The sequence below is a fragment of the Balaenoptera physalus genome, assembly GCF_965194825.1.
Source record: "Balaenoptera physalus genome assembly, chromosome: 1".
Classification (NCBI taxonomy): Eukaryota; Metazoa; Chordata; class Mammalia; order Artiodactyla; family Balaenopteridae; genus Balaenoptera; species Balaenoptera physalus.
This window is the reverse complement of record NC_138882.1, coordinates 61,366,269-61,392,527: the sequence shown is the minus strand read 5'-3', so window position 1 is coordinate 61,392,527 and position 26,259 is coordinate 61,366,269. Positions and strand designations below refer to the sequence as shown.

At 40.1% G+C, this 26,259-nt stretch overlaps 1 protein-coding gene across 1 annotated transcript; it reads left to right on the top strand.

Moving 5' to 3' along the window:
- Positions 1–532: 532 nt before the first annotated feature.
- FMO1 (flavin containing dimethylaniline monoxygenase 1) lies at positions 533–25,570 on the top strand (the record flags this gene model as incomplete). Its single annotated transcript, XM_082446162.1, is given in 11 exon segments — positions 533–537; positions 581–785; positions 10,257–10,439; positions 13,264–13,426; positions 16,690–16,724; positions 16,728–16,832; positions 20,006–20,089; positions 20,093–20,205; positions 21,965–22,320; positions 22,842–22,914; positions 24,804–25,570. Coding segments are annotated over 11 exon segments (1,665 nt in total). The 3' UTR covers positions 25,147–25,570.
- Positions 25,571–26,259: the final 689 nt, after the last annotated feature.

The window sequence follows — 26,259 nt, the reverse complement described above, 5'->3', positions numbered from 1 at the left end:
CACCACACACCCTCTCTCTTCCACTGGTGACCATCCACTGGCAGCAGGTAGAAGGATGGACAGCAGAGCCGGAGCCCTGGCAGGATGCTAGGGGCTGCGACTGGCCCAGGGCAGTGCTGCACAGCCCCTGTGGGGGCCGCAGTGTCTTGGCTCTTCATCCCAGCTCCGCTCCACCAGCTGCTGTGCGGCCTTGTGTCACATCACTACACCAATCTGAGCTTCAGCTTCCTATGTTTACGAAACACCATGTTTGACAAGGTGATCATTCCTGGTCTGCTGCTCTATTCCACTCTACGGGTAGTGGAGGGAGGCTAGAGGTAGCAGCACAGTCCAGAATGCAAAACTCCATCCACTAAAGGATCCGATTTCAGCCACTCTGCCAAAAGCTACAGTCTTGACAACAGTTGTACTATAGTCTAGAACCAGCTCCGAGTGAGGGGGTGGGAACATACCAAGCACGGGGTTAAACCAGTGACCTGAACATTTCTCTTCTCACATTCACAACACCAGAGACCAGCTACAGAGGATTCGAATGGAGCAAATCCCTTAATCTTTCAAATTCTTTTTCCTAATCTGCTAGAGCAGCCAAGGATGGGGTGGGGCTTTCACTTGTGCATAAAAGGTTCTGCTTCACTGTCCCCACACAGGAGAGCACGGCCAAGCGAGTTGCAACTGTGGGAGCTGGGGTCAGTGGCCTGGCCCCCATCAAGTGCTATCTGGAGGAAGGACTAGAGCCCACCTGCTTCGAGAGGAGCGACGACCTTGGGGGGCTGTGGAGATTCACCGTAAGTGGGGCTTCGACAGCTTTGTTGTGTGTGTGTTGGAAAAGCGCTGGACTGGTGCAAAAAGAGATTGAATTTCTTCCACAAGGGCTGGCGCCCATAGGCACCAGAAACATCTGCTGAACAAGGGGACAGAAAGGGCCATTGAAAAAGATTTTTTAAAAAAAGAAGCAGGGAATAGCCTGAATTTGGGTGGGAGGTGCATCAGCCACCTTGCAAACTTCATCCGGGGCCAAGAGGAATAAAGATGCCTACGAAGGGTAGAAGAGGATGGAGTGGCTGGGACAAGCCAGGAAAGCTCAGGACACGCAGGGCAGGAGCAGAACCTGGGGGTCAGAAGCATGAGACTCCAGTGTTGGGGGCAAAGGTATAAACACAGCACAGGAATTTCTGCCTCTGCCTGAAAGACTGAGCTGCTTATACATGCTTCTTTTTCCAGCTCTGCTCTATCTGAAGCAAAGCGACACAAGACTCAGTGTAGGGTGAGTCCTATACTCAAGGTCTTGCTGTCTAGGCAATTCCAATCCATGTCAAGAACAATCAGAAGTGAAGGATGTGAGGAGTTTGGAGACTTTTTTGTTGCCTGAGCAAAAAAAATAATAATATTCTCAGGACTACAGTATGGATTGGAGAGGGAAAAGGGGTGAGGCAGGAGGAAAGGCAACTATAAAGACCACCCTTGATTGGCCTGGGGTCCAGGGAAACCACAGGGGTCCTGCTGGAGGCCACTGAAACCCTGTGAGCTCCACGGCTCAGCCAGGGAGTCATTTGCATCAGATCTCCCCAAACCTCGTATTTTCCCTTCTTCTCAGGAGAGCAAGAACATATCTCGTGAGCTTTAAATGTGCTAAGGAGAAAGCAGTCAGGAAGAGTGAAAAGGAGCAAGGTGTCAGATATCCTGGCCTCAGAGTCCTAAGGGACTAAGAGAAAGCAACACTTAGCATTCCCTTATTATAGAAGGGTAGAACTTGGAACAGGAATAAAGTAATTATTTTCTAATTCAGTGAGCAAAGCTCCAGAGAGGCCAAGGTTCCTAGTTTAGTCCCAGCATAGACCAGCTTGGCTCACATAAAGAAGAACTGCATATCTTGAAATGTGTCCAACCACCAAATGTGACCATCAATGCACAGAGACCTCCCCAAGGGGCCTAGGGAAAAGAGAACATCTGTTCCCATGATTCAAACCACATACATTCCGAAAGGGGAGCAGAAACCTGACACAAATGCCATAACTCTAGCCTCTCATGCCCATTGAAAACATTGCTAATCAAACACTATACCCTTCCCCTAATGAGCCTCAGAATCCTTCTTAACACAGTATTCCAGATAAGTACTACTACTCCATTGGGGTTGAGGGTTAGCTTCCAGAATAAAACTGCCAGGGTAGAGTTATTTGGTTAAAGTAATCTCAATCAAAGCAAAAAGTAAGCCCAGAGACCTTGGCACACCAGACAAAAATGCTCCTTATATAAATCACAGATACCCAATTATTAACACACACACAAAAAAAACTATTGATGTAAGAACCAAGAGAAATGAGTTCTAGATACAGCTGTGCCCAACTGGCTGTGTGATTGGGCAGGTCAAACACCTATGCACAAAGCACTGTGAGGGACACAAAAATGAGAAACAGTCATCCTGCCTTAGGGAGCTGTCAGTCTGATGGGAAAAGGGCAGGATCTTGTAAGTCAGAAACGGTGCTATGGGTATTTAAGTGAGGTCAGGATTACATTCACTTGAGGGAAGCCAAGAAAGGCTTCATGGAGGAGATGGTGTGTGGTGGATTTGGAAGGATTTCAACAGGCAAATGAGATTGAGTGGGAGATGCCAGGGAGGAAACCGTAAAGAAAAAGTACTGGGCATGCTTGGAAAATAAAAAGAGCTTATTGGTGTGTGTGGTACTTGTAAGAGAAATAATGAAAAGGGAGGACAGTGGCTGAATGTTTGGGCAAGGGATTCGTACTCAGTTTAGAAAGCAACGGATGATGAGCAGAATTAAGATGTCTTTCTGTTGTTGTGTTTGTTTTGTTTGCATGATAGGGAGACCCATATATGTTTACAGGTAAAGAGAAAATATCTGGATGATAGGAAATGATTGAATATGTAAGCCCAAATTGAGACAAGATCCTGGCAGAAAAAGGAAGAAGTGGAATTGCAGGCCCAAGTGGAAGGAATAGCCCTGGAAAAGTGGAGAGGCACACTTTTCTCAGAGACAGGAGGGGAAGGAAAAAGAAAAATAGAGGCCCTTGTGAGGCACGTGATAGGACATCAAAAGGATGAGAAAGAGGGTGACCCAGCAGTAGCCTAAGTAAAATGGTACCCAATTAACAAGTTGTTTCAGTCCCCATTACCCCATCTGTAAAGTAAGAACACAGAGTCAGTTTAAAAAATAGATAAAAGCTAAATTACTGGGTCCTGGGAGGCAGGAAAAACCAGCCCCACCTTCATTCAGCAGCCCTCTCTTGACACAGCAGCCTCTTTAAGGCACCTCTGTACTACCTTGAGATTCCTCTAAAGCCTGATTGAAAATCTCTAAACTAAGTGACCTTAAAGGGGACTTCCAGCTCTAACATGCTATGACTCTCCTGGGTCTTTCTAGAGACATCCCTTCCCCCTTCTACCCCAGCAGATACACACACACACACACACACACACACACATGCACACACGCACACACACACCACGAAAGATTGTTAGAGATGTCTTTGCAATCAAAGCAAGTGGCCCATTCAAAACCTGCAGAATTAGAGAGTCTGCTCAGGCAAGGGCTGTGCTTACCAGAAAATGTACAAGGGGGATCCTTAGTCCCTGTTCTGGGTGAAAGGGGCCATAATGCAAAACTAGATGGGCAAACTGCAGAAACCCAATAAAACACATACGGAGAAGGTTTCCATTTACAAATAGAGAGATGCCCCCCAACATTACAGAGATTATAAACTACTGCACTTAATTCGATACTCACATGGGCATAACTCTGGCCTCTTCCAGACCACAGTCTTAAACTGAGAGGAAGCAGACAAAGGTTGCAATGGAAAAGAAAGTCCATCCTTCATTGGGGTGGGGGAGGGGTTGGCATCGTTTAAAAAGAAAAGGAATACATTGATAAAGAACCCACCTGTGACCACCAACTCAAGTGGCAGCAGGCAGTAAGTGTGGAACATCTGTTCCACAACCAACTCTCTCAGGCTCTTGAGAGGAAAGGGAGGCTTAGAACAGTAATGCTATTGGCTGATTATCTCGATTGTAGAGGAACACTTGAAGAAATAAAATGTCAGGAATTGTTCTGTCACTCATAACTAATATTACTCTTAGAGAATTTTAGTATAGGAAGGAGCCTTGAGAAATAGCCTTAATGTAGAACCACACTGACATCCTCTAGAAGTAATTATACTATGCTGATAGAAACACATTCTGCTTCACCCATCACATCTCTGTAGCAATAACCCTCCCTGGAATGACGTGCTTCCTTATGCGCATCAAGGTCTTTTCTTCTGCACATGTATCCTTTCACTTATTCCACATTTATTGAGCACCTACTATGCACCTTATGCACCAGATATTTTTAGATTCAGTGAGGGCAATGATGAAGTGTAATACTTCACCCCCTTAAATCACTACGGAATTCTTCTTCAGCTATTTCTTCTTTAGGCACGTGAAGCCTGATTCTTACAGGGGCTGACATGATTTGTTAATTGGGTACCATTTTACTTCTTCTTAAAAGCCTTATTTCTAAAAGTTCAGTAATCTTAGTAGGTTTCCTTTTATTCATATATTAAACAAACATTTATTGAATTCATATTATCTTGGAGGGGATACACCTGACAGGCCCCTAACCTCTTGGGGTTTCCTCAAATCTCCTCTGAGGTTTCCACAGCTCCCCTGTGCTGCAGATCTGAAAACAGATCTACAGACTGTGGACAGATTGTAGACAGTCTGACTCTCCATAGGGAGAGGAAGTGACAAAGTAAAATGTGTTCCGGCTGTTCAAAGGAGAAGAAAAGAAGGAAATAATTGTTCTTAAGAGCAAGAGCTGAACTTCCCTGGTGGCACAGTGGTTAAGAATCCACCCGCCAATGCAGGGGACACGGGTTCGAGCCCTGGTCTGGGAAGATCCCACATGCCACGGAGCAACAAAGCCCGTGCGCCACAACTACTAAGCCCTGCGTGCTGCAACTACTGAAGCCCACGTGCCTAGAGCCCGGGCTCCACAACAAGAGAAGCCACCGCAATGAGAAGCCCGCACATCGCGATGAAAAGTAGCCCCCACTCGCCACAACTAGAGAAAGCCCGCACACAGTAACGAAGACCCAACGCAGCCAAAAAAAAAAGAACAAGAGCTGCGAATGTCGTGCATTGAAAGAATGTCTCTATGTATCTATATAAGAGTGACTTTTATTATCATTTTATATCTATTTTTTAAATGAGAAAGGAGAAACCTCTGACCTGACAAAGGTTTCTTCCCATTGCCTATAATCCTCTCTGGAGGACACAAAGCTTGAGAAAGTAAATTTCCACGGTAGCTGTAGAAGAAGAATATTACAAGTAACAGTTAACATTTTTTGAAAGCTTACCAGGCACTGTTCTAAATGCATTAGAACTATCATTTCATTTTATCCTAGGGGTCATGTAGTATTGTTATTCCTATTTATAGAAGAGGGAACTGAGACACAGAGAGATTAAGAAAATTCCCAAGGTCACCCAGCTAAAAATGTAGAGCTTGAATATGAACTTAGGCTGTCTGACACCGTGGTCTGTGCTGACAAGAACTATACTCCATGCATTTCCAGAGTCTGTGCCACAGCTCAGGAATAAGGGCAGGCAAATCCTGGACTGTCCATGGAATCCCATGAAATATTCTAGTGAATATGATGTCTTTCCCATTGTACTGCAGGACCAAGTGGACCAGGAAGCCAGAAACCCCTCCATTCTTGCCTTTATTATTTTTCCCCTCTGTACAATCCATCTCCCTTCCCCTCTCATTCAGTTTTACCGTCAAGACAAAAATCTTTCCCCTAAGTGCCCCCATCAATTCTCAGGAAAAATGTGCTTCCACATACAGAGTGCCACACAGAGGGCAATTGGCACACACACAGAGACAATGCCAAGAGTGCCTGCAGCCGGGGGTCCCAGCAGGGCCTGAGAATCACTGGGGCAGTTTGTTCACTGAGGCAAACACTGGAGGGGAGGGCTCAGGACCTGCAAACCCCATTCAGAAGTGGCACGTACTCTCTGTATATATCTGAAACACTCCAGACCTTGTATTTTACCAGGAGAAACGATCAGTGGGAGGAAAGAGAGACAGAGCAAAGTGGTGTTGGATTCCATCCTAAAGGCCAGGTTTCCATGCTAAGCTACAGTTTCTCCTCAGCTGGAATCTGTGATACATTACTTCACATTAGGCTTCAGTGTTTCCTGGAAGGTTTTCTTCTTCCTGCCTTTACAATTATTTTCCAAAATTTTGCGCAGCAGAGTTGGTTTTTTTTTCTATTTTTGTTTGTGGGTTCATTTGTTTTAAGGTCCCCATGGTTCCCTGACTTATCCAATTCCAATGAGTCTCTACTACTCTTTGATTTTTAAACATGCCATTATAAAATGTTTTAAATTTTTTTGAACTACTTTTATGGAACTCTTTACAACATGATATTATGCACATCTCTACCCCCTTTTGACAGTATGTATTCCAAATTGAGCCTTTTATTGTTGTTAACTAGAAATTGGCGCTTTTAACAAAGTATTATTTACAATGTGATGCTCTCAGATGCCAGAGAAAAGTGAGGGAGCTTTGGTCATACACAAACTGACCCCAGAATGTTTATAACTGATGTTTTTCTCCTTTTACTATAGTTTCTTCCCCTTCTGTTTGCGCTCACTTCTCAATATTACAGCTCTTTAGAGCTATTGCCATTCTCTTTTTCCTATAACCCAGAGGAAACTTGATCGCTTTTAACTACACCAAACCAGCACTAAATTTAGTTCTAATACCTGGCTTCAAGTTTAAGGATGTTCTAAATCTGTGTTGTCCAATAAGGTAGCCACCAGCCACATGTAACTGTGGAATGCAGTTGATACGACTAAGGAACTGAATTTTTTATTTAATTTAGTTTTAATTCATTTTAATTTTAAAACCAATACTCAATTCAGTTACTGGAGAATTTTTAAGTGTATTTGTTAACAATTTGGGTATGTAAATCCACTTTTTCAAGTGAAAATTTAGCATTTGGATTCAGATGTGTAAAATATATACTAGATTTAGAAGACTTAATATGAGAAAAAAGTTTTAATACTTCATTAATAATTTTTATATTGATTACACGTTGAAATTATAAAATTTTGGATATATTGAGTAAACTAAAATATACCATTAAAATTAATTTCATCTGTTCCTTTTTACCTTTTTTAATGTGGCTGTTGGAAATTTTTAAAGTGCATGCGTGGCCTGCATCACATTCCTATCGGGCAAGACAGCTCTAAAGTCTTGTTACTCAAAGCGTGGTCCATGACCCAGCAGCATCTGCATGGGAGCTTGTGAGAAATACAGAATCTCAGGCTCACCCAGACCTACTAAGTCAGCATCTACATGTTAATAAGATTCCCCGAGCAATTCTTAACAAGATTTAGAAGCACAAATCTAGAGAGCTGTGCTTCTCAAACTGTGGAGAAGAATCAGGTTTGTTTTAATTTCCAAGAAATTATAGACAATCATATTTGTAAAATATAATAAAATGAACTATTAGAAAGGTGAAAATGAAACAAAGGAAAATGTCAAAACATTAATTCAAACTTCTTTGAAAGTGTGCACAAGGCAAATACTATAGCGAATCTCTATTACACTTGTAACTTTTTGCTAAACAAAACCATATGTGTGAAATACCAGTTCTCCGTGTTAAACACCTGTAGGCACACTTTCACTACACATTGTACATATTAATACTTAAGGTTTATAATGTGATAATTAAGCTTGCTTCTTGTTTGTCATTTTATCTAATCTGGGCTGAATGGATGAGAGCACTTCTCCCAAGAGATAACATATATCTAAACTGTTTCTAAATTTTGCTTAACAACACACATAGTAGAGAAATGAGGCCCACAGAATATAAGAATGGAATGGAAGAAAAGATTTTAAAGAAACCTCAGCAAGCTCAGGATATTCATTTTTTTAACTGCTATCCAGAATGAAGCAAGTAGTGCTGTATTTTTAAAATTTAACTTCAGTCCTTTATCAGTAGTCAGTTCTGATCATTTATTCTGTAAAATTATAAGCGAATATCAATTATCTTTCAACGAAAGAAAATAATTATAGCTTTTATGCACTTTTGGAAAACAATTTTCAAACTAACCTTAAAATGTTACACATTGGGGACTTCCCTGGTGGCGCAGTGGTTAAGAATACGCCTGCCAATGCAGGGGACACGGGTTCGAGCCCTGGTCCGGGAAGATCCTACATGCCACGGAGCAACTAAGCCCGTGCATCACAACTGCTGACCCTGTGCTCTGGAGCCCGCGAGCCACAACTACTGAGCCCATGTGCCACAACTACTGAAGCCCACGCACCTAGAGCCCGTGCTCCGTAACAAGAGAAACCACCACAATGAGAAGCCCGCTCACCGCAACTAGAGAAAGCCCACACGCAGCAACGAAGACCCACACAGCCAAAAATAAATAAATAAATAATTTTTTTAAAAATTAATTTTAAAAAAAGTCGTACACTGTAATGTAGTCTTACCCGCATTACTAGTACTCAGTTCAAATCCCACACAACTCATCATGTGACTTAGACAAAACCAAGACTGATCTATGTCCCGTTCATCACAAAGGAGTCCACATGCCTGGATACTGAGCAATGTCAAATTATTGCTATAAAAGTTTTGAGATGCTTACTCTCACCTTCTGTACTTATATTGTCATAGACTGGTAATAAAAAGTTCATATCGGTCTGGCTCTGCTGACTACATCTTTGCTTCTTTATTTTTTTTTAATTTTTTTTTTTTAATTTTTTTTTTTTTTAATTTGGTTGTGCCAGGTCTTAGTTGAGACATGCGAACTCTTAGTTGTAGTTGTGGCATGAATGTGGGATCTAGTTCCCTGACAAGGGATCAAACAGGGCCCCCTGCATGGAGAGCTCAGAGTCTTAACCACTGCGCCACCAGGGAAGTCCCTACATCTTTGAGTAGCACTGCTTTAGATCTTCCTACAGAATGAAAGATCAGGATTTAAATAGTCATCTTTCTCAGAAGCCATTTAGATTCCAGTTTTCTAGATTTATTCTGGATAAATGGGACTGTCAGATGTGGAGTCACAAATAAGCAAGATAAGGTGAACTCATCAGTTGATGAGATCGGTATCATTAATTCAAACTACAAAGGTATGTTTATAATTTTATTTTCTGTTATCACTACATATTTCACGCAGATCTAGACTCAAACATTTTGAGGGAACAAAGTAAGTCCTCTCCATATGTGAGGTTTATGTTCACGTTTCTACTTGTTCACACAAATAAAATAATTTTTGTTTCACAGGAAAAAAGAACTATACATATACAAGATGGTAAACAATATTAAAATACTAAGGACTTTCCCACTGAAATTAGAACAATTCTTTATAATATATCTAAAAGACAGAGGCAATGTACATACCTAAATGAATAACTAAAACTGCCCACTCTTCAACCTTGTAGTAGTTGTCTGAGATGTTGCTATTTGTTAGTTACCCAAGTCAAAACTGGAGTGGGAAATTGTTTAGTGTTTTGCCATGCTCACAGTTGTCCAATCTGGAAACCTTTGACCTGCTTCCTCTCCCAAACCTTAAATCCAAACAGTTTCACAATCCTACGCATTCTACCTTTCTGCTACCTAACAAATCCCATCTCTCTCAGTTTCAACTGCCACTGTCTTTGCTCAGGTCCTCATTGGCAATCGCATGGATTTGTGTTTCAGGTTCTTAACTAGCCTCATTTCCTTCCTTTCCAGATCCCTCTAAGTTATCTGTTGCAGAACCAGAATTATCTTTTCAAAATTTAATATGAATCACTTCCATGAATTTCTATGAAATTCAAATTCCTTAACTTCAGATACAAAATCCTTCATAATCTGAACCCCCTTTCTCCATAATCCTTTCAACAATACCTCATGAAACCAAAGCAATCGTTCATCATCTAGATACTACTTCCTGGCTCTGGTGTATTTCCATATTCTCCTGTATTTTGCAGTGATACTGTGTGAATCTGGACAGGTGAGTTTATCCCAGGTTTGTTAGCATGTAATAAATGAAACTGTAATTCTGATCATGATATTCATAGTGGGGTCCAATATTCATCATCTTTCAAGTAAGTGCAGGATAGCAAATTCCATTAGAAAGTAGCAGGTAGCATACGTAAATTGTATGGTTCAATGTCTAAAAATTAACATCCATTTCATGTGTGTGCATGCACATGCACACATGCATACACACACATGTGCATGCACTGTTTGTACAGTAACATGTTGAAGAAGGCAGAGCCAGCCTCTACAAGTCCGTGGTTTCCAACAGCTGCAAGGAGATGTCTTGTTCAGACTTTCCATTCCCAGAAGATTATCCAAACTATGTGCCAAATTCTGTATTCCTGGAATATCTCAAAATGTATGCAAACCAGTTCAACCTTCTGAAATGCATTCAATTCAAGGTAAGAAAGGCACAAAACATCAGTTAGTAGTCAGGAAGTGTTTCCTACCTATTTTCTATTATCTCTCTCTACCCTAGGTTCTGTAGATGAGATAATGAACTGGCAAGATTGTTGATACCAGGTTGGATTCCTTTTCCCCTTTTACTTACAATCACCCTAAGTAAATCTGGAGATACTTTGTCTAAGGATTCGTATGTATAAACTTTTAGTTTGCAATGCCTACAACCAAGTATCCAAATGGACCTTAAAAATGTCAAACCAGATTTTCAGTTTGGGCCAAATGCCTATACACAGGGACATTGAGAACTTCCTATCAGCTCCTGGGTACTCTCTTTTTACTATCCCTTTATATGAATGGATGTGTGCACTGGCCTATACACGAGAGAATATCACTATTTGAAGGAAATCTTTTCTAGATATCTTAGGGAATAGAAAAATCTTGGATATTTTCTCATTGGTCATACCCACCTCCCTTCCCATTTCAGAGGACAGAGACAGGAGGTAGGTAGAAGGACAAAGACAAATAAATATAACCTCTTTCTCCTCTTTCTTTCTTCCTTTTTTCCTTCCTCTGCAAGAAACACATGAAAATCCATGTGTTTCCCTTCTATTACCCTCCCTATCAGGGATGGGGATGGTAAGGAATTCATGGAGAATTACACAGAGAAAGTAACATGAATGGAAAGATTGACTAAAACAAGTACCATATAAGATTCACATTCACAACCTTAAAAGTACTCCTGATCAAAATGAAGTCACTATCTCGAAGAGATATCCACACCTCCATATTCATTACAGCATTGTTTACAATGGCAAAGCCATGGAAACAACTGATGGATAAATGGATAAAGAAAATGTGATAGATGATGGATGGATAGATAGATAGTTAGATAGATAGATAGATAGATACATAGAACAATGGAATATTATTCAGCCATGGTAAATAGAGAAGAAAATCCTGTCACTTGCAAACACATGGATGAACCTTGAGGGCATTATGCTAAGTGGAATAAGTCAGACAGAGAAAGACAAATTCTGTATGATCTCACTTATATGGAATCAAAAAAAGAAAACTCATAGAAACAGAGAACAGATTGATGGCTGCCAGAAGTAGATGGGGGATGGGGAAGGGAAATGGGTGAAGGTAGTCAAAAGTAATAGACTTCCAGTTACAAGATAAATGAGTTCTGGGGATGTAATGTACAGTATAGTAACTATAGTTAACAGTATTGTATTGTATATTTGAAAGTTGCTAAGAGAGTAGATCTTAAAAGTTCTTATCACAAAAAAAAATGATAACTATGTGGGGTGATGAATGTTAACTAAACTTATTGTGGTAATCATTTTACAATATACACATATGTCAAATTATTAGGTTGTACACTTCAAACTTATACGGTGTTATATGTCAATTATATCTCAATAAAACTGGAGAAAAATAAAAGTACTCCAGTTGTCCAAAGAATATTTCATCCCACTTCCTTATTTTCCAAGGGACAGAATAAAAATAAAACACTACCATAGTCAATGGATATAATCCACAAAAAATATATTTAATGCATCAGAATTTCTGAGTCTGAAGCATTTCCTTTACTACCTGTTTCCCAAGCCTGTTTCAAAATAACTTTAAAAAACTAGATGTTCACCAGAGTTTTAAGAAAGTACACACAAGCAGCTGTCTGTAAGAGGTTTTGTTTTTCCTTCCTCTCTATACATTCTAAATTTTCAGTGATGAACACATTATTTTCAAGATAAAAATAAATGTATTTTGAAAGTTTTTTTAATTAACTGAAAGTTTATATTTTAAAAAGACAATTGCTAATACAAATGTAGAACCCAACAAGCACTTCAAATATTATAAACCAGACAGTGAACCGTTAGGAGGGACTTGAGAAGTCTGTCTTCCTTGAAAACTGAAGAGGAAAGCAAGGCAGCAAAGTCTCTTGGTCAGTGGCTCATTTATGCTTTTAAACTTGACTTGTACATTTCTTTTGTATATTTTCTGAATCAGAATCTAGTACCCTTGGATATACATGTACTCCATGAGAACAAAAATAGACCACAGTTGACCCTGGAGCAACACGGTGGTTTAGAGGCGCCAACTCTGTACAGTGGAAAATTCCCATTTCCTCCATTTCCCAGATGCCTCTGTATCCACAGTTCCACATCCACAGATTCAACCAACTACAATCCTGTTGTACTGTAATATTTACTATTTTTAAAAATCCATGTATAAGTGGACCTCCGCAGTTCAAACCCATATTGTTCAAGAATCAACTGTATTTGAAATTTAGACAACTCCCAACAAATTCAGCCATAAAGTTAGCACTTTTCAGTAGTTCTCTAGATCTGGGAAAACTTCAACATCATAGTCTATAAGACCTTTCATAAACTAAGATACTTGGGACCAAATTTATATTTTCAATTACATATTCAATATTATCCATGTTTCTATTAAAGGAGCTGTTGTAAAGGAACTGTTGTATATGAGAACTATACATAACAGAAAAATAATTTTAAAAACATAGAAAGACCTAAGTCATAATCTTGGTTCTATCACTCACTGTGAGAATTTGAGGAAATCACTTAAAAATTCTGGACCACACCACCTCTCTTAAATACCCCTCTACAACTCGAAGCTTAGAATACTTCCATCCAGGAAATTATGATCAATCTGATAGTCCAATTTGATTTCTAGGGTTATGCTTATTAATTATGTTTCGTCTGTGCTCTAGAACATTTGAAATGTCAATTGGCACGTCAGCCAGCAGGTCCTTACTGGAACCTTGAAAACTATTAACTATGTCTATGATTCTTTTTTCAGACTAAAGTCTGCAGTGTAACAAAACGCCCAGATTTTTCTGTTACCGGCCAATGGGAGGTAGTCACTCTGCACGAAGGGAAGCAAGAGTCAGCCATCTTTGATGCTGTCATGGTCTGCACTAGTTTTCTTACTAACCCATATTTGCCACTGGACTCCTTTCCAGGTATAGGCTTTTTTGCAACTGACCTTAGTTTGTCTCATGGGAGCCATCCTTACACTGGATGGGTCTGGAAATAAATTCCTATTGATTCCTCCATTAAACAGTTAAAATTGTGAGGTAAGAGGGTTTTTTCCCTAACCAGCACTATCTGGCCAGTTTTTGGCTTTCATCTGTTTCAAACGACTTATGAGTACCAAAGAGCAGAATGAATAACTACTAAGCAGTTTTATGCTTCACTGAAGTTCAGTGTCCCTCCCTAAGTGACTGGCAGCACTCAGAAAGTCTTCTAAGACTTGGGAGGCCTAGGCAAGTTGTGAGCCTCAGCAGTGGTGCATTGACAAAGATGAGTGTAGAGGTCACAGAGGTCAATCGGTGAATAAAGGAAAAAGTAACGTGATTTTTGTTTGTTTCTATGAGTCATAGCAATTACCTAGATCAGAGGTTTATGGCACTGGATTAATAGTCAGTAGGGGCATGAGCCTTAGGAGGCAAGTTAAGACATCTTTGTGTCTCAGTTTCTTTATCTGGCTTTTGTAACCATGATTCATGGTAATCTATGTCAAATTTCAATTGGATTACAACTCAGAGGGAATAGAAAATTCAATGGTTTGGTTTATTTCATCTGCAGTAAAGGATTCAAAAAGTTAAAACTTTAGGAAATTTTTCTCTGAATCATCTACATATGACTTGTAGTGATCCCAAGGCTTGGTTCACAATTAACCCATGTACCTCTGATGATCCTTTGTCTGCCCCCAGAGGTTACTCAAGTCAGGTCAAGTTAAGACAAAGCATATCCTGAAAACTGCCATAGACTATAATCATTGAATTGGAATGCAGTTCAGTCTTCTTCCTGGTGCAGGAAACTCTTCACCATCCCTGAGAAAGACTCAACAGCCTCTGCTTGAACACATTCAACAATGAACTCTTACCACCCTACCCTTTTCTTGCCTACAGAGAAAAATCCCTGAGCAGGCAAGGTACTCCAGACGCCCAGGAAGGAGTACCTGGTACAGGATCACTCCAAGAATCCGGAAAATTTCATAACATAGAGAGTACACTGCATTTATTAGGCACCTACAGTATATTGCGCAAGATGCTAAGACTACAGAGGTGGATAAGACAACACATAGCCTGCATGAAAAGAGTTTTATAGGAGTCCAGTGGAGGAATCACATCTACACATGACCTGGAGTGATAGCAATACTCATTTTACAACAAACTCATGTACCTCCAATGATCCTGGATCTGCCCCCCAGATGTTACTCAAGTCAGGTCAGATTAGGATAAAACATACCTTGAAAGCAATGGAGTCAATGTACTCAGTTTAAATAGGATGAGCTTGGGACCCTGGAGGTATACATTCTAGGCTATACAATTAACAAGCTATATAATCTTGGGCTTTCCACTTAACCTTTCTAAGCCTCTGTTTTCTCTCCTAGGAACTGAGGGGTTTGGACCACCTTACCCAATAGCATACATCACAAATCAAGCAAAAAGAACTCTACAGTACTTGCCGTCCTTCTCAATATCCATCTTACCAGCCACTACCAATTGGTCACTTAAAATCCGTGGCTAAATTATTGTTAAGGAGCCTTTGAGCACTAAAATTTCATGACTTTAGACTTGAAATGGAGTCCTCCAGATCTCACCATCTCCCTCTCTGCCCCACAGCAGACTTGCGTGGTCTGTACATACTCCCTAGGGTCGTTGTTAACCATTACAAAAATTAAATTCATTGAAGTTATTCAAAAATGCATGTCATGAGATCTGGAGGCAATTCCATAAAAGGTGTTCCAAAATGTCTTAGTAAAAATAATAGGTATTACAGCTGGAATAAATATATAATTTCCCAAGGTAACTAATTTTATTAATTCAGATACCATATACATTCAGCTGTGTTTACTAACACAACCACTTCACCTCATAAAAGTTCTTGCTCTGTTCTCCTGTAATATAAGTGGGGAAAGTATTAGCCTGGTAGAAGACTCAGCTACAGAGTCTCATTTTTGTCTATTTGTGGTCCAAAACAGCCTGATCCAGTGAGAATCTAAGATAATCTAACATTCAGGGATAATTCTATTATTCTTATTAAACTTGTCCAGCTCTCCCTTCCTGGCAGTTCTTGGATCCAGATTGGGTCCCTGTGCTGAGTTAATATTTAAACTTGGTTGCATCATTGTTAAATTCTAAATGATCTAGATTGTGGTTGGGCTCTAACTGAGATTCATGTTAGATTTCTAATGATTTAAGATGAAGTAAAGAGCTACTGGGCCTTGGTAAGGCTACGTGCCACAGCATCCATACTCATCCCCTGAGAATCTAGATGTCTTATCACATTTTCTTAAAAAAAAAGGGTTCTTTGTACAGGATGTATTACTTTTGATTGTGTTACACAACCTTGAGTATTTTCCAAAACTCTCCAAACACACTTGATGTTTCAATGAGATTTGGCATCAACTGTTTGAGATATCTAGCTGGAACAGCGGCTCTAATCCCAGTGTAACTAACATAATCCCTTTTTCTCTGAGCCAAATCTGGCTGACTCAGCAAACCCAGCTTGAGTTACTGTCAGTCACCAAGATGAACCCACAAGGATCTTTTCGAATAGGAACCATATTTTTATTTATTTCCCATGTCATCTAGCACAGTGACAGGAACATAACAGGTATTCAAAAAAGCTTGCTGAATAGAGTGGAAGCACTGACTCATAGTTCCCTTTAATTTCTCTGCTCTTGCTCCTTACTTGTGAAAAGTTCTATATAGATCAAATATTAGTAAATAGAATATTTCTGTCCCATTGATTTCTGTCAAACTTTGAAAGGTAATGACTTCTTATACTTTAGTTTAATAAGTTTTTATGCCATGATTTCTTTTTTTTTTTTTTTTTTTTTTGATTAGAGAAAGGTTTATTGCAGGGCAAAGCAAGGATAATGGGTGGCTTATGCTCCAAAACCTTGAACTCCACAATGGTTTGGGGGGAAAATTTTTTATAGTGCCATGATATTTTAACTTAGTAATCATCTAGTAAGTAAAACTAGAGGCCTATCTAGTGAGATGGAGTAAGTATTTCCATTAAATAAATAATCACCCATTAATTTCTGTACCTTGTAAAATTATGTATTCATGTTTCAGATTTTCTTAAAATTGAGTATGCTATGAAACCAACCTAAATCATCTGTCAAAAGGATGTTATTAACTGAATAACATGTATGTTTCATTCACTAGTCTTATAAATTTTCTACTTGACTTCTTTTTTTTTTCTATAGGTATAAATACTTTTAAAGGCCAGTACTTTCATAGCTGAGAGTATAAACATCCAGATATATTTAGAGACAAGAGAGTTCTTGTGATTGGAATGGGGAATTCTGGCACAGACATTGCTGTGGAGGCCAGCCACGTGGCAAAGAAGGTATCATTCTTGATGTTACCTAATGAGGAGCTTTATCTTAAGACACATGCCTCAGGCAAACAGTATTTGACACCATGATAACTGATGAAAGGAAAAAAAAACTCCTAAAACACACACACATACACTAAACATATTTTTTTAGGTATGTTTTTCTTGAATGTTCATAAATATTACTGTGAATTCCAGGTGTCATTTTTCTTCCAAATCCAGCTTCTCTGACTTCCTATTTTTGTCATTTTCTCAGTCAAAAAGAGCTATAGGGGACATCTGTTTCTTACTCAGTCCCACAGGTCAGAAAATTCTGGCAATTTTTCTTGCTAAGATCTCCCATGTGCTCCTTCCTTTCCTTATTGATTGCCACCACCCTCATCAGGTCCATACCACCTCCCACTGAGTCTATTGCATTGTCCTCCTAATAATAATTATGGAAATAGTCAATATTTATTGGGCTTGCTTACTCTGTGCCAAAAATGGCACTAAATGCTTCACTGCATTACCTCAACCAATTATCAAAACAAGCCACAAAGTAGGTACTAGTATCCTTGACTACAGATGAAGAAACTGAGACTTAGAGAAGTTAAATAACCCGCCTAAAGGCGTACCACCAGCAGGTGGTAGAGCCAGTCCTCAAATCCTAGTCTCTTCCATTCAAAACCCCAGCTCCTAATTCTACTCTGAGCTGCACTCCTACCCCAGTTCAACCCCCCCCACACAACAATCCATCCAGACCCCCAACCACCAACAAACAAATCCTCTGAAAAGATTGCTGTCATTATGACACTCATGTTAAAAAAACTAACTCCCCCTTACCTAAAAAAATAAAAATTACAATTTGCAGATGTATCAGCCCTGCATTATAGGGGTCTCCACAATCTGGTCCAAATCTGCTGTTTTAACTTTTTCCCACACTATTTTCCCACATGATCATCAACTGCACGCTGACAGGTCTACTCTGTGCCCTTTCCAGTTCCCAAGTCTCTCTTTTCCTCTTTGTTCACACCATATCCCTCCCTTCTGCAGTGCCCTTTTCTCTTTTATTACAATTTAATTTACATTCCCAGATACCTCAACCCAAGAAAAAATGATCTCTCGCTAGTATGAATTTATGTAATAATTGCAATTTACACTCCTCGGTCAGCACTTTTAATTCTTACTATTGCTAATTACCTTTTTTTTAAATTAATTAATTTATTTATAGCTGTGTTCGGTCTTCGTTTCTGTGCGAGGGCTTTCTCTAGTTGCGGTGAGCGGGGGCCACTCTTCATTGCGGTGCGCGGGCCTCTCACTATCGCGGCCTCTCTTGTTGCAGAGCACAAGCTCCAGACGCGCAGGCTCAGTAGTTGTGGCTCACGGGCCCAGCTGCTCCGCGGCATGTGGGATCTTCCCAGACCAGGGCTCGAACCCGTGTTCCCTGCATTGGCAGGCAGATTCTCAACCACTGCGCCACCAGGGAAGCCCTGCTAATTACCTTTTATGGTATGTATTTTCTTTCCAACTATGCTGTAAACTCATTGAGAGCCATTCAGCCAACAAATCAATATTTGTTGTTGAATTCCACTATACCGAATGTTATGCCAGGCATGGGGGATACACTGGAAAACAGAACAATCAAACAAGATTCCCTCTATCATAGAGCATATACTCATGGGGAAAACAGATGTCAAATAAATAAATATAAATAATTAGATCAATAATTGCAAGAGTGGAAATAGCTCTGAAGAAAAAGAATTGGGAGTGTGTTCCCTTCTGGAATTTTCAAAAAGGAACTCAATTGATTGATTGACTAATTGATTGATTTGGAGAGACTTAGCAATTTGGTGGAGTTATCCTAAAGGAAGGCAAAGGAGGTTCTGAAGCAAAAATTAACACAGGCCTATCCATGATGACCACCACATGTGGTCATGCTTCGGCACACATCATTTCTATATCGACAAAGAAATTCCCCTTGCTTCAGGATATAATTCATATCTACCAAAATGCCATATCCGATTCTGAATCATGACAAAGAGAGGCAGGTGCATACTAGAGAATGGACTTGAGGATATGGGGAGGGGGAGGGGTGAGATGTGACAGGGTGAGAGAGTGTCATGGACATATATACACTACCAAATGTAAAATAGATAGCTAGTGGGAAGCAGCCGCATAGCACAGGGAGATCAGCTCAGTGCTTTGTCACCACCTAGAGGGGTGGGATAGGGAGGGTGGGAGGGAGGGAGATGCAAGAGGGAAGAGATATGGGAACATATGTATATGTATAACTGATTCACTTTGTTATAAAGCAGAAACTAACACACCATTGTAAAGCAATTATACTTCAATAAAGATGTTTAAAAAAAAAAAAAGAGAGGCAGGTGCAAATATGTCTAATGTCAGAATCACTGATGTGCTCATAGTTCTTGCCACCATACTGCTCCATCATGTTATAAGGTCAAACAGATGTATAATAAAAACACTAACACTGCAGCTGTGGTCACCCCACAGCTGTGGATGCCCCAGTTTGTTGGGAGAAAAACCACGTATTAAATCGGTTGTTTTGTATCTGCAAAGCAACAGATTTTTGACTAATTTTTTTAAATTTTTAATGTTATACAGACAACTCCTTATTGTATAGGTACCAGAACAACTATTAGCTTAGTGAACTCGGTCAGCAGGTAAACTCAAGTAGCCAGATAATCTGTCCAAAGAACAAAAACAAACAAAAAAAACCCCACCAAAACTAGTTGTATTACTGAATTTTACTGTCAGTTCTAACAATGGTTTGTGTCAAAACCCTTTGCGGACAACTTTCAATTGCATCCATGCCCTGTTCTCGTTTACAGTTATTAGCATACAAAGTTGTTATCACCTGTTCACTGTCTTCTCACATGAGATTCTAAGCCCACTACAGCCAGACTCAATACATAATTCACCATGGTGTCTAGCACTGAGCCTGGCAGATAAAAAGTGCTCAGTAATATGTTCTAAGGCATTTTAATACTCTAGATATTCAAACCATTATCTCAAAAGAATAACTTTAAAGTGGGAGTTAGAGGAGTCAAAACTGTCTTGTCGGGGATGTATTTTGAGGGTGGCCGACTTTTTGGTGCCTTTCAATTCACAAAACTTCTCGAATCTCTGGCAGAGCCAGCCCTGTTCACTGTGTCAAACTGAGTGACCTCTTTGATTGCTTCCAGGTGTTCCTCAGCACCACCGGAGGGGCGTGGGTGATCAGCCAGGTCTTTGACTCAGGCTACCCATGGGACATGGTGTTCGTGACGTGATTTCAGAACATGTTCAGAAATTCTCTCCCAACTCCAACTGTGAATTGGTTGATAGCGAGAAGGATGAACAGCTGGTTCAATCATGAAAATTATGGCTTAATACCAGAAGACAGGTAAATATGGACTGTCTGCTGAGAGCTATTAGGGAGAAGGGGCCTTGATCTTTCCAGTGGCATATCCAAACCAGGCAATAATGTGACAACATGACTGAATGTGAAGGAAACTTTCATACAAATTACTTAATTTAATTAATTTAATTAAATTTAATTACTTAATTTAATTACTTAATTTGCTTACTTAAATTACTTAATTTAAACAGTTAATAGCTAACTGTTTTTGAGTGCTTGGTAAGTGAAATTATGTAATACGTAATTGTCAACAGTCCTTTAAAGTAAGTAGTATAATCTCCCTTTCATGGTGGGTATGCTAAGGCTTAGGGAAGTTCAGTCACTTGCCGGAGCTCATTTAGTATTAAGTGGGCTCTGTGACCTTGGCAAGTTACATAAACCTCAGCTGCAGCAATCAAAAGGGAATAATTTGTCTATGACTCTTCTGACAAAAGCAACACACTTGCCTGTTTCACTGTGTTGGAAAAATTGAATCCTTCCCCATGTCTCTCTAAGGGCAGTCTTGTTCTTTCAGTTACAACCCATGACTTATCCCATTAACAAGAACCAACAGTTTTACTTTCTCATTCATTGAGTCTGTACAATGACATTCCATTACCAGGGTGGCACCACAGCCTGGAGATCCTGTCTGATCTTCCTCCAGATTCCACTCTGCACCAGCAGGGATCAGGTGGTACCCAAGCCACAAGTGATGGCAGGCAGCCCCCTTCCTATTACATGTACTTCATTCCTCTGGTTCTCTTCATCCTTCTCTCGTATACCTTGCTCTCTCCCTGCATTTTTTCCTTCCTTTTTTATCCCTACCCTGTTCTACTTCTTAACTCCAGGCCTCTTAGGGGTTTAACTCTTTTCACCAGAGCTTTTTCTACCATAAGTTTTAGAATGGCAGCCTGAATGGCAGCTATAAAGAATTTTATTTAATCCCATAAACCCTAGAATATATAAAAGGAGCCTGAGGAATTGTAATCTCTTCTCTCTCAGATTTACCTAATCCTTTATCATTTCCAAAGTTCTTAAATATATACTATTTCATATGTTCTTCGTCCTACCCAATGAACTAAGGATGGCAAATGTTAGTGTCCCTATTTTACAGATGAATAAAAGAAAGCCTACAGGGACCCAATGACTTTCCCAAGCTCTAAGTATAAACATTTGGACACAAAGCCACCCTTACTACCTCCTACTCCAATGCTCCTTCCGTTTTATCATATTGTCTCTTTCTGTGCATTCACCATAAGCCAAAAATGGCTCGGCTCACTTAAAATCATCTTGCTAAGTGTTTGTTTTGTGATTCCAAAAGCATAGGCAGAAAAAGATAATTCTGCCCTTATTCCTCTTAAACACATGCAAGTTTTCCTTGTACAGTTGCTTCCTAGGAGGAGAGAGTTTCCGGCAGTTCTCAGCAGATATAGAAGTCCCCAGTCTCCCTTGTGGTCCTTCAGCATTCTGCTATCTCTGAAGTGACAGTGATAGCTGAATGCTGAAATTCAACAAGAGAAGCAGGAGTTAGAGAAAGCTCTGGCCGCTTTCTCCTCAGGCTTCTAAATTCTGGTAAATGGTAAGCATATCCCATCATCCTTCTTGGTCATTCATGAATCCACTCCCACAGAGGTAACTTCTCCCAAGACTGGCACCTCCTGCCTAATGGAGGGGAGAGTCCCAGAATGAAAAGAAGGGAAGGAGGAGGGAGGGCTGGCTGCACTGGTCCCTGGCAGATCTCTTCCCCATCCGTGTTTACGTCTAGGACACAGCTAAGAGAGCCTGTGCTAAGTAATGAGCTCCCAGGCCGTATCGTCACTGGGAAAGTGCTCATCAAGCCAAGTGTAAAGGAGATGAAGGAAAACTCTGTTGTATTTAACAACAACCCAAAGGAAGAGCCCACTGATATCATTGTCTTTGCCACTGGATACACCTTTGCTTTCCTCTTCCTTGATGAGACTGTGGTGAAAGTTGAAGATGGCCAAGCATCACTGAAAAAGTACATCTTCCCTGCACATCTGCAAAAGCCAACCCTGGCTGTTATTAGCCTCATCAAACCCTTGGACTCCATGATAGCCACAGGGGAAACGCAAGCTCGATGGGCTGTTCGAGTCCTGAAAGGCAAGCGCATGAGCAATAGAGGGACGTATATGTTCAGTTTGCCATATTATTTTGGATACTGGAAATTTCGAGGCCTTCCCCAGGTTCTATCTAAAACCACAGAATTTTTAAAAGCAAAGTCATCTATTGTTCACCAAATTACACTATCACAGTGAATTTTGTGTCGTGACCAGCACAAAAGATAAATCATGGATCAAAAAATATCAACCTGTTATTTTGCCTGAATCAACTGGTTCAATTAAAATTAAAAATTTCAATCAATTGAATGACAAAATTCAGTCAAGCCAGTTGTGAGGGTCTGTCACATCAAATAAGTAGTGAGATGTTCTGATACTTATCTCTTCAGCTGATGGCTTTATCACCACAGCCATCCACTTAGGCTGCTAGTATTTCTGCCAGAAGAACAGATGACTAGCTGGGTACTAAAAATAAAATATGAGCGGTGGTAACGTATCTTTACCTGCTAAGTAACCACTGAAACCTAAAGTTAAATTGCATTTTGTATTTGTTTTGCTTTACAGGTGTTAATAAATTACCACCATCAAGCATCATGATAGAGGAAGTTAATGCAAGAAAAAAAAACAAGCCCAGTGGGTAAGTTAAGTACTATGCATTCTTTTTGAATCATAACTAAAACTGGTAAAGCAATAGCAAAGAAAGGTGAGAGTTACATTGGAGAAAAAAGAAGCACCTGAGATTTAGAGAAGAAAAAAAAAAAAAAAACTAGGCCTGTTTAAGGAGAGAGAAGAGAAAGGGAAATTGAGGTTTTAATGTCCCAAACTATCACTTTAGACCATGGTCATCTAGCACCACATGGAGTTTAGATTCTAAACCAAAATATAATTAATCTCATCTACCAGATACTATTCTATATCTCTATCCATAATCAGCAGGCAAGCTGTTGTGTTTATCCGCTCTGACACCAGAAAGTTCTGCTCATTCATTCATTTCAAAAAATCTGTGTTCAGCTCTATTGGTTTTTTTTTTAATTTATTTTTATTTATTTATTTATGGCTGTGTTGGGTCTTCGTTTCTGTGTGAGGGCTTTCTCTAGTTGCGGCAAGCGGGGGCCACTCTTCATCTCGGTGCGCGGGCCTCTCACTATCGCGGCCTCTCTTGTTGCGGAGCACAGGCTCCAGACGCGCAGGCTCAGTAGTTGTGGCTCACGGGCTCAGCTGCTCCGCGGCATGTGGGATCTTCCCAGACCAGGGTTCGAACCCGTGTCCCTTGCATTGGCAGGCAGATTCTCAACCACTGCGCCACCAGGGAAGCCCAGCTCTATTGTTTTTATTCAGATGACTACTCTAGTGCAGGAGTCAAAATAGGGCCTATTGGCCAAATCTACTGACTATCTATTTTTCTCGTTTACAATTTTAAATCATTGGAAAGAAGATTTTTTGATATGTGGAAATTATATGAAATTCAAATCACGGTGACATAAGTAAAGTATTATTAGAACACAGCCACACTCATTAATTTACAAATTGTCTAAGGCTGCTTTCGCATTACAACAGCAGAGTTGAATAGTTTAGGTAGACCCTAATATGGCCCTCAAAGCCTTAAGTATTTACCATCTAGAACCTTTTGCAGAATAAGCTTGTTGACACCTTCTCTAGAGGAGAGGTCTCCACTTGTGCTCTGCTCTTTGGCTACCACCAAGGGCCAGGGATAATGGAAGGCAGATGGCCAGTGAAGAGGGAGTCTTGCCCCTTCCTGACTCCTAATCTTAAAACATCTCTGGTTTTATCTGTTTTACTGTTTATCTGTTTCAGACTTTGATATAAATTTTCACTTAAAAAAAAAAGGGTCTCTGTGGCAGAATAAAAGAGTTTTAAAATCACTGCATTTAAGAAACATCACTTTTCTCATTCATATATATTTCCAAACTTCAGTGTTGTTCTACCCTTGTCAAAGTGCTAAATACCAAAATAATAAAAGCATTTTAGGGGTCTCTTCTTCATCCTCAACCTGGGATATGACCTGATCTCCATTATGGAATTCTAGTATAACATAAATCATTAATTAGAACTATGTGATGTAAAAGCTTTTGTCACATAGGTCAGTCAATGTTATTAGGTATTAATACCAGCATTACAGGGAATTCCACCCTATGATTTTTGTGGTTTTTCACATTATACAAATCAAGCAATAATTGAGTTCTAGAAAGATTTAGGAATAGTAAAATCATATAAAATCTCTTTTTCTAGAAATTGCTAATCATTTGACAACAGAACTAAAGTAATACGAGATCCATTATCAGCATTTGGAGCACCATATGTACAGAGTATATTTTCAAGGAATCCACCTTGTATTTAAATAATACTGTAAGACCATTAGACAGCTATGGGCATGGAGGGAAGAATACAGAAGCCAGTCCAAATTTTGTAGCATCATTGTTTACTTCTGGCACCTTTACTTGTTCTAAGGTTATCATTATTTAATCTTTTTGTCTTCCCATTTATCCCAATCTTCCTTTTATAAAGGTTTGGCTTGTGTTACTGCAAAGCTTTACAATCCGATTATATCCCATATATAAATGAACTCCTGACCTATATCGATGCAAAGCCCAACCTGTTCTCTCTGCTCCTGACGGATCCATGCCTGGCTTTGACCATCTTCTTCAGCCCATGCACACCATACCAGTTCCATTTGACTGGCCCAGGGAAATGGGAAGGAGCCAGAAATGCTATCATGACCCAGTGGGACCGAACATTCAAGGTCACAAAAACTAGAGTTGTACAAGAATCCCCTTCTCCCTTTGCAAGCTTACTTAAACTCTTCAGCTTTCTAGCTTTGCTTGTGGCCATTTTCCTGATTTTCCTATAAATAAAAGATTACCTAAATGGATTGTCAAATGCACAGCATAGATGGGCAGTGCTTTGGTTCCCCCATTGCAACAGCATTGCCTTCACGGCTGTAAACCATATCTGAGTAGTGAAGGCCACCCCCTGCCCTTTCCTGGCTGGCTGGAGGGCCACCGCTGGTATTCCTGAGGGTCTCCCAACTCCACCTGCTTCTAATGCTAGAGGAAGATAACCAAGGTTTCTGTGCATTTGAAGGCTGCTGGAAGGTTCAAGTTTCATTTTAGAAGAGAGAGTTGTCCCAGACAGCACTCTGAGCATTTAGACCTCTTTTCTATTTTCATAGATCTCAGCTAAAACTCCCTATTTCACAAAAGATTTGGTTGTACTAAAATGGTGCTCTTATGATATCAGCTGATTAAAAATAAAAAGAAAGAAACAGCCTAGAATTATTTCAAGTGGTCTTTTATTCTCTTTTAAAGAGTTGGGGGAAGAGAGAAGGGGATGAGGAGCCTATTAATAAAGACCATAAAAGGATGGGAGGGTTCAATGACTTCGTTGGAGTGTTTGTAGAGGAATGTACTTGCCTGGGAGTACTCATTCCCCTAGAATGCACTCTGCTATAAAACAGGGCCTCCAGCTGGGGTAATAACAACCACAATCAGATCTACTCCACAGAAAACACCCACCTCCACCTGCTCCTGGAGCCGGCCTCCAGCACCCAAAGGAAAAACACCTCCTGCTCACATACACCTTTACAACTTTGCTTAAAGAGGCAAACAGCTGCCTCTTCTCAGAGTCAATGAAATCCAACTGGAATTCATTACAGAAAAGACACAGCTAGGAAGTCTTTAATAGAGAGATAAGAAGAAGAAAGAAAAGACAGAAAATGAAGAGCAAAAGCAAACATGTCAAAAGCAGTTTTTGACCAAACTACACCAACCCTGGATTCTCTCTCACAGCTACACATGTGAGGATGTGACTCAGCCAGAAAAGGTTTTGCCTTCACTTCACCTCACTGCTGGGCTTTGATGGGAAGCTTCACCTCACAGAGAGGTCCATGATTTGCATAACGGAGGGGATTCAAAAACTATGGAATCAGGAGAGAGTGAGCTCTGTAGGTAAGTAAAGATGCAGG